The sequence below is a fragment of the Metopolophium dirhodum genome, chromosome 5 (assembly GCF_019925205.1).
Source record: "Metopolophium dirhodum isolate CAU chromosome 5, ASM1992520v1, whole genome shotgun sequence".
NCBI lineage: Eukaryota > Metazoa > Arthropoda > Insecta > Hemiptera > Aphididae > Metopolophium > Metopolophium dirhodum.
In genome coordinates this window covers 723345-731205 of record NC_083564.1, presented here as the reverse complement: position 1 = coordinate 731205, position 7861 = coordinate 723345, and the positions used below count along the sequence as shown (strand labels likewise).

General features: G+C 29.7%; 1 protein-coding gene across 2 annotated transcripts; it reads left to right on the top strand.

The window, feature by feature from the left end:
* Positions 1 to 3543: 3543 nt before the first annotated feature.
* On the top strand, positions 3544 to 7592 carry LOC132945038 (uncharacterized). 2 transcript variants are annotated; one of them, XM_061014649.1, is made up of 3 exons: positions 3544 to 4002; positions 4369 to 4491; positions 5172 to 7592. In XM_061014649.1, the coding sequence occupies exons 1-3, from the start codon at positions 3766 to 3768 to the stop codon at positions 6879 to 6881; spliced, it is 2070 nt and encodes a 689-aa protein (XP_060870632.1). In that variant the 5' UTR covers positions 3544 to 3765; the 3' UTR covers positions 6882 to 7592. The 2 variants fall into 2 exon arrangements, with proteins under 2 accessions (XP_060870632.1, XP_060870633.1); XM_061014650.1 differs by having other exon boundaries at positions 3933 to 4006.
* Positions 7593 to 7861: the final 269 nt, after the last annotated feature.

Below are 7861 nucleotides of genomic sequence, written 5' to 3'. Positions count from 1 at the left end.
TCCTTATCATAAATCCACTTTTCTTATCAAAATCTAAAATCCTTATCACTTAATTTTTTCACAGATCCCTATCACTAGACCTCTGTATCACCCATACACCGCGTCGGCTTCGGTTGACGACCAGACCACAAGACCACTGCGGCATCCGACATCGACAACACTCCTCACCAACCACGGGGGGTCTGGGGGTCTCCCCCAGCGACGCTCGGAGAGCTAGTCTTATTCTATAAAATCGCAAGAAAAACAGCTGATCTATAGGGAATTCATGGAGGATCTCATGGTTGAAAAAATTAAACACCGCTCCGTTTCCCCAGTCCGCCGGACCCATCCCGTCGATTCCCTATAACGCGACCAATCGCGTACCTTCGCAGCGGCGGCGGCGGTCGGTTTTTAAACATTACGCTTTTTACGCTGTTTTTCGACTTTTAGACATTTTCACATATAGTTCGTTTCGTTTAAAAGCCGCGTGGTTTGTACGCGATATCGGTCCATAGCCATCGCAATCGACGCCAGCGTAGGTCGTTATTATCGCTTTTCGTTTCGTCTTTTCAATTGCCGTTTGTGCTCTATTTGTTAAGTTTATTTCTTTTGAACCCCGTGAATATGCGGTTTGTACACTTAAAAATTCGCGTTCACGAAATGTCAGTCGGTCTTCGTTCCAACGCACAAGTGCACAATAAATATATACTGTTTTTTTTGTTTTGTTTTTGATTCAATAAATATTGCATTATGTGATTGTAGACGTATTATTTGGTCCTTAATAACGTAGCTGGTATATTGCTTAACGTAAACACAATTACATGTATTATTAAACACAAATAAATGTATTATTCAAGCATACATAATAACGGTCAGATAAGTGAATAAAATACAATTAAAGTTTAAACAGTGTGTAGAATTATGATACATAAAATTATATACGATTACATCGATGTATATCGAATATATTGGTTTACGTCGCTCCGTAGACACACAGCTTAATTGTTGAAGTTTTGACCGTGATTTGCATCACAAACTGTGGCTCGATAGGTTAGGCGTAGGTTCCCCAAACATAGGATGATAGGTAGGTCCGGGTTCGAAACCGTCGTAGCTCAATTCGGGCGGCAAGACTGTACCGTGTATTCTAATGCACGGCCGCCCGAAGATTGACTTTTTTGCATTTTTTTTCACTTTATATTTATTTTCATAAATAATATAATAATATACATGTTAATTTTACATTATATGACTGTATATTATATATAATGTACCTATATGTTATTTAAATTATTAGGAATATAACTCATATTATTTTCTTTAAATTGTCTTTATTTTTCGTAAGTTATTTCGAATGTTGTGTGATTGGGTTTTTGGAAAATACTATTTTTTCTCTTCACTTATAGAAGCTATACATACTAGACTTATTTTCTGCAGCACATTGTTCGCTATCCGACTAAGTCGGATAGCCAACCTAGCTGACGAACTTTAAAGTTAATAGATTTTGACTTGATATGACTGACTTTCTAGACACTCCAACACGGTTTCGACTTTACACTTTTTACATAAGAAAAAGCACCGGACATGTGACGGCACATACCATTCTATCCGCAGTAGACGGATTGTTCATTTTGATTTCGTCTTAGACGGTGCTGACTGACTTGCTTAACACTTAAACATGCAGGTTTTTTTTTTTTTTTTGATATAATTATATATACATTACAGGTACATGTTTATATGTATTGTATTGGTTAATATAATATTATGTATCTATATGTTATTTTTTTTATGAAATTTAATAAATAGGTACAATATATTATAATTGTTTGTATTTATATTGTATAGTCATAGTTTGTATTTTTCGTAAATTATTTCTTAAGTTGTGTAATAGGGTTTTCACTTATAGCCGCCCAACGTCGGGTCTGCAATCCACCGCAGGTGGATTGCCTACTTGATATGCTGTAGCACATTGTCCGCGATCCGACGAATTCGGATTGCCTACGGCCGCCCGTAAATTGACTTTTTTGCATTTTTTTTCACGTTATATTTCATAAATAATATAATAATATACATGTTAATTTTACATTATATGACTGTATATTATATATTATATTATTATATACTATATTATTAGGAATTTAACACATATTATTTTCTTTTTGTCATTGTTATTATATCATACTAATTTATTTTATTTTTCGTAAGTCATTTCGAATGTTGTGTGATTGGGTTTTTGGAAAATACTATTTTTTCTCTTCACTTATAGCAGCTATACATACTAGACTTATTTTCTGCAGCACATTGTTCGCTATCCGACTAAGTCGGATAGCCTACCTAGCTGATGAACTTTAAAGTTAATAGATTTTGACTTAATATGACTGACTTTCTAGACACTCCAACACGGTTTTCGACTTTACACTTTTTACATAAGAAAAACTACCGGACATGCGACGGCACATACCTACCATTCAATCCACCGTAGACGGATTGCTCATTTTGGTTTCGTCTTAGACGGTGATGACTGACTTCCTTAACACTTAAACATGCAGGTTTTTGCATTTTTTTTTTTTTTGATATAATTATATATACATTACAGGTACATGTTTATATGTATTGTATTGGTTAATATGATATTATGTATCTATATGTTATTTTTTTTATGAATTATAATAAATAGGTACAATATATTATAGTTATAGTTTGTATTTTTCCTAAATTATTTCGTAAGTTGTATGATAGGGTTTTCACTTATAGCCGCCCAACGTCAGGTCTGCAATCCACCGCAGGTGGATTGCCTACTTGATATGCTGTAGCACATTGTCCGCGATCCGACGAATTCGGATTGCCTACCTAGGTGCCCACTGTGCAATGGAATATTTCGGCGATGTTTTTACAACATTAATTTGGAACTTGTAATGTTACTTGTCATGTTATATTCACGTAATTGCAATGTGTATGGAACTGCTTATGTCCGGAGAAAGTAACTTTAATTGTAATATGAATACAATGCTTTATTTTAATGTTCCATGCACATTACAAAATATCATTCCATACAAGTTATACGGTTATATGCCAAGCACGTTATAAGTATTATTCCATACATGTTACCAGTAAGTTCCCAAACACGTTACAAGTAACTATCCATGCACATTGCATGTAATGTTCAATGGATGTTACCAAATAACATTTGTATAACATTACAAATAATATTTTATATATGTTACCAATTAACATTTCAAAACACTTCAATTTTACTCTAAAAATGTTTCAGAATAATAATATAAATAAAATATTATTACAGTGAAACCTCTGAATAGCGGACACTCCGGTTATAATCTGTCACCACTCACCATTCATAAAAATTTCAACAATTGAGAGGTCTTCGTTAGGGGAATATTCACTATTTAATAATATACCTAGTATCATATAAAGCTATAATAGTTATAAGTACCTTATATTCTATATTTGAATATTTCTATAACAGTCAGTCAGTGGGTACAAATTCAATATACGTCTATATCTACATTAGTGTACACTGTTTATTATTAAATACGTATACTAGTTTTGAAATTGTTGATAAATCATAAATATACATTAATACCATTTCTACTAAAACAACAACAATTATTATTACCATATTCTTAATTATATCATATGGTCTCAAACCACAGACGACGAATGACGGTGTGAGTGTGCCGTGCGACAAAGTTGGTTACCGATAATTTTTGTTTAGTATTGTGTTTACTGTTTAGTTTCCTCAGTTTTGGTTTGATTTATAATTTTAACATAATGGAAAAATTCATCAATCGAAGCACAAAAAAACAAAACATTGTGTGTGAAGACGATCCTGTACACAATTTGGAAACAATAGAAAAATCAAAATGTTACATATTTAATGGCAAGTTTTTCAAAATAATAAATGAAGAAGACAATGAAAAAAATAAAATATCCGCGCAGTGCCAAAATTGTCCTAAAATCGTGCATGGTCATAAGGGTTCTACTGGAAATTTTTTAAGTCACATCAAAGTAGGTACTTAAATAAAATTAATTAATTATTATCAAGACCTAAAATATGTCCAATTGCAGGGTAGGTACATACTACATAGGTACCTATAGTAGTTAGTACCTACCGAGGTACCTACACACTTTTAGTTCAATTAATAACAATGATAGATTTCAATAGGTACCTAAAACACCTGTTAGGCTCTATTAATAATTATTTGCCCTGAATGTCTGAATTTTTTTTAATTATAATTGGTTAGGTATTATAATATGTTGATAATTTTTTATTCAAATAGGTACATATTTATTTGAATAATTATCAAGATATAATTTTGCCCGACTGCGTATTATTATTTAATAATATGTATTATTATAAATTTACTGTTATAGTTTAAACATTTACATTTGATGGAAAAAGTCAAAGCAGCTAAAACTGTTAAGAAAAATGTACAATCCATAAAAAAACAAGAAACCTTGCCGTTATCGCATACAAATAAAATATCAAAACAAAAAGTGAGTATTTATTTTATATGTATGATTTACACTGAACTATTTGATTTTACTTAATGATAATTTGTGTACCTTTCAAGTCACTTGGTAGTTCCATAATTGTTTTAATACCTATTTATTGATATTTTAATTTATACATTCTTATACAGAGTAATTTGAAATAGAAATTGTTCAAATATTATTTGTGTTTAATAATGTAATGAAAAAAGATTTTTAAATATTAAAAAAAAAATTTTTATTTATTTAAATAAAAAATTACCGATTTAGTTAACAGTTTTTATAACCGTGCCACCGCGGTGTTGGAAATTGAAAGATAATTGAGGTAATATGTGGTACATTTTCTTATCGAGTAGTGTAAAAAAATATAAATATAGATTAATATATTACTGTTCAATAAATATTTTGAAATTATAGATGTATATTAATGGTTAAATACTCTGACACAAAAAATTAATTCATGGCAAAAACCTAAAGATAATAATATATAGTATACCATGTTTTATGACTGAAAAGTAGATCAAATTGTGGTAAATTAATACCTAAAGTTATTATAGATTTATTTTTTTTAAATGTAAATATTATACTATATACAGAACAATTAGGTTTACCTATATTTTGCTTTTTTTTAAATTTTTTTTGTATTGTTTGTAACTTTGTAAGTAATTTATTATTTCATTTTTCAGATTACTGACTTAACCTTTGCATATATTGTGGAAGAAATGAGGCCATTAGTGACTTGCGAAAAACCAGCATTCAAACGCCTCATAAAAGGATTATGCGGCCTTGGCGATACAACTTCATTACCAGATCGTAGAGTCATGTCTAATGAGTTAAATAATAAGTACACATCATACATAACCATGTTAACTGATTTAATAGCTAAACAAAATTTTATATGTACAACGGCTGATATTTGGTCTTGCAATAACAAAAGTTATTTGGGTATGACTGGTCATTTTATTGATGAGCATACCTACATTAGACATTCATACATTCTTGGTTGTAGAAGGATTAAAGGAAGTCATACATTTTTAAATATAACAGAGATAATGAATGAAATAACTCATACATATAATATCCAGAACTCTAAAATATCACATACCGTAACAGATAACGCTAGCAATTTTGGCAAGGCATTCAGAACATACTCTTTAAAATCTATTGGTGTGGAGTTTTCAAACATTGGTAATGATAACTGGTTTGCTGATGAATCTATATGTGATGATCCTAATACTGGGGTAGAAATTGATAATTCTAGTACAGATTTTGATACTGTAGATTTCTCCACATTGTTTTTGAATTCTGAAGATATGGAAAGTGATGAAATATGCTTACCAGATCATATAACATGTTCTGCACATACTCTTAGCTTGATTGCAACTGTTGATGTAGACAAAATTTCTGATCAGTCTTATAAATTAACTTCTAAAAATGCTTTTAATAAATTATGTAGTTTTTGGAATCTTTTAAGTCGTAGTACAGTGGCCTCAGACAAGGTATATGATATCTGCGATTGCAAATTTCCTATACCTATTGTAACTAGGTGGAATTCCTCATTTGACGCTGTAAAAAAAATAATTGCACATAAAGAAACAGTAAAATCTTTATTTACTGAATTGAAACTTGAACAACTAACAAAAAAAAATTGGGTATTTTTAGAAGAATACTGTGCAGTTATGGAACCGCTTGCCATTGCACTTGACAAATTACAAGCTGAAAAATCTTGTTTTCTAGGATATGTCGCACCTACTATAATATCGTTAAGACTTTTATTAATTCAACAGACAAATTTAATATATTGCAGACATTTAGCGTTATCAATTATTAAAAGCCTAGAAAAAAGATTTTATTTTATATTTGATTTAGAAAACATAAAAGGTAAGCCATATATCATTGCTTCAATATCTCATCCTAGGTTTAAACTTTCATGGATACCTGGTCGATATTTAACTTTCTGTAAAAATTTATTTTTGTCTGAATGCAATTTCATAAACTCATTAACCAATTCAGATTCTAATTCCGTTGAAAATGATTCTGCTGGTAGTGATGAAGAATTTTATGGTATTTTAACACAAAGTAAATATTCACTTGATCGTTCGGCTTCTGATAATGTACACTGTGTAGAGTTAAATTTAAATAGTACTAATGAAGTAACTGTACAAGCACTATCTTATTTAGATTCTAAAAATAAAGACCTTGACATGTTAAACACATTCCCAGTTGTCAAAAAGGTCTTTTTTAAATATAATACAACTCTCCCGTCTTCAGCACCAGTAGAAAGGCTATTTAGTAGTGGATCTCAAATCTTAACCCCGAGAAGAAACAGGCTTCAGGATAAGACTTTTGAAATGTTATTGTGTTGTAGGTGCTTAATGCTTAATGAAAGAATTTAATAATTGTTAACAATGTTAATATGTAAAATATATCATGATTTTTTTTATATTTCATGAAGTTTATGTTTTTTTTTCCAATATTTTACTATCATATGTATTAACTATATAGTATTATTTCAATTGTAATGTTATGTTTTAAAAAATTATAATATAACTACAAAGATAATGTACTTAATTAAAACTAATTACTTATTAGGTAATTATTACTTATTTCCCATTCATAAATGTACAGTGTTTTTTTCATTTTATACTGAAGGTACAATGTTTTTTTTTCAATATTTTATTATGATGTATATTTACTATTTTATATATTTTAGAATATAATTATGTGTTAACCATTATTTGTATAACAAATTACATTTTTATGTTTAATAATTAATTACTATTATTTTAAAATATATTAATGAATTGTTTTATAAAATTATAATAAACCTAGGTACAAAGAATGTATTTTTTTTAAAACTAAGTACTTATTATTTATTACTTATTTTCTATACATAAATGTACACAATGGTCAATGGCAGATCTAGGATTTTTTTTTTGGAGGGGGACGGGTATATTAAAATAATTTTATCTTTTTTTTTATCCAGATAAATAGTGTTTTATCTTTTATCTTTATCTAGATAATTTAGATTTTAACTATCTTCTATCTTTATCTAGATAAATTGTATCCAATTATCTTTTATCTTTATCTAGATAAATTTTTAGTTATCTTTGCGCAACACTGATCACAGGTTAAGAACCGCTGAACTAGACTATAATTATTATACGACAACAATATATTTCACGAAAGAAACTATTTGGTTTTTATTTATTTTAAGCGTTAAGCGCATGGGGGTTATTATATTACGATTATGAGATATAAGTATATAACCGAAAGTTTATGATTTGTTAGGAACCGACGACCGTGGTATAGATTTCAGTGACTGTTTGTGCAGGGTATATACGCGCGCCGCGCTTGAAATGTGCGCGCAGCACTT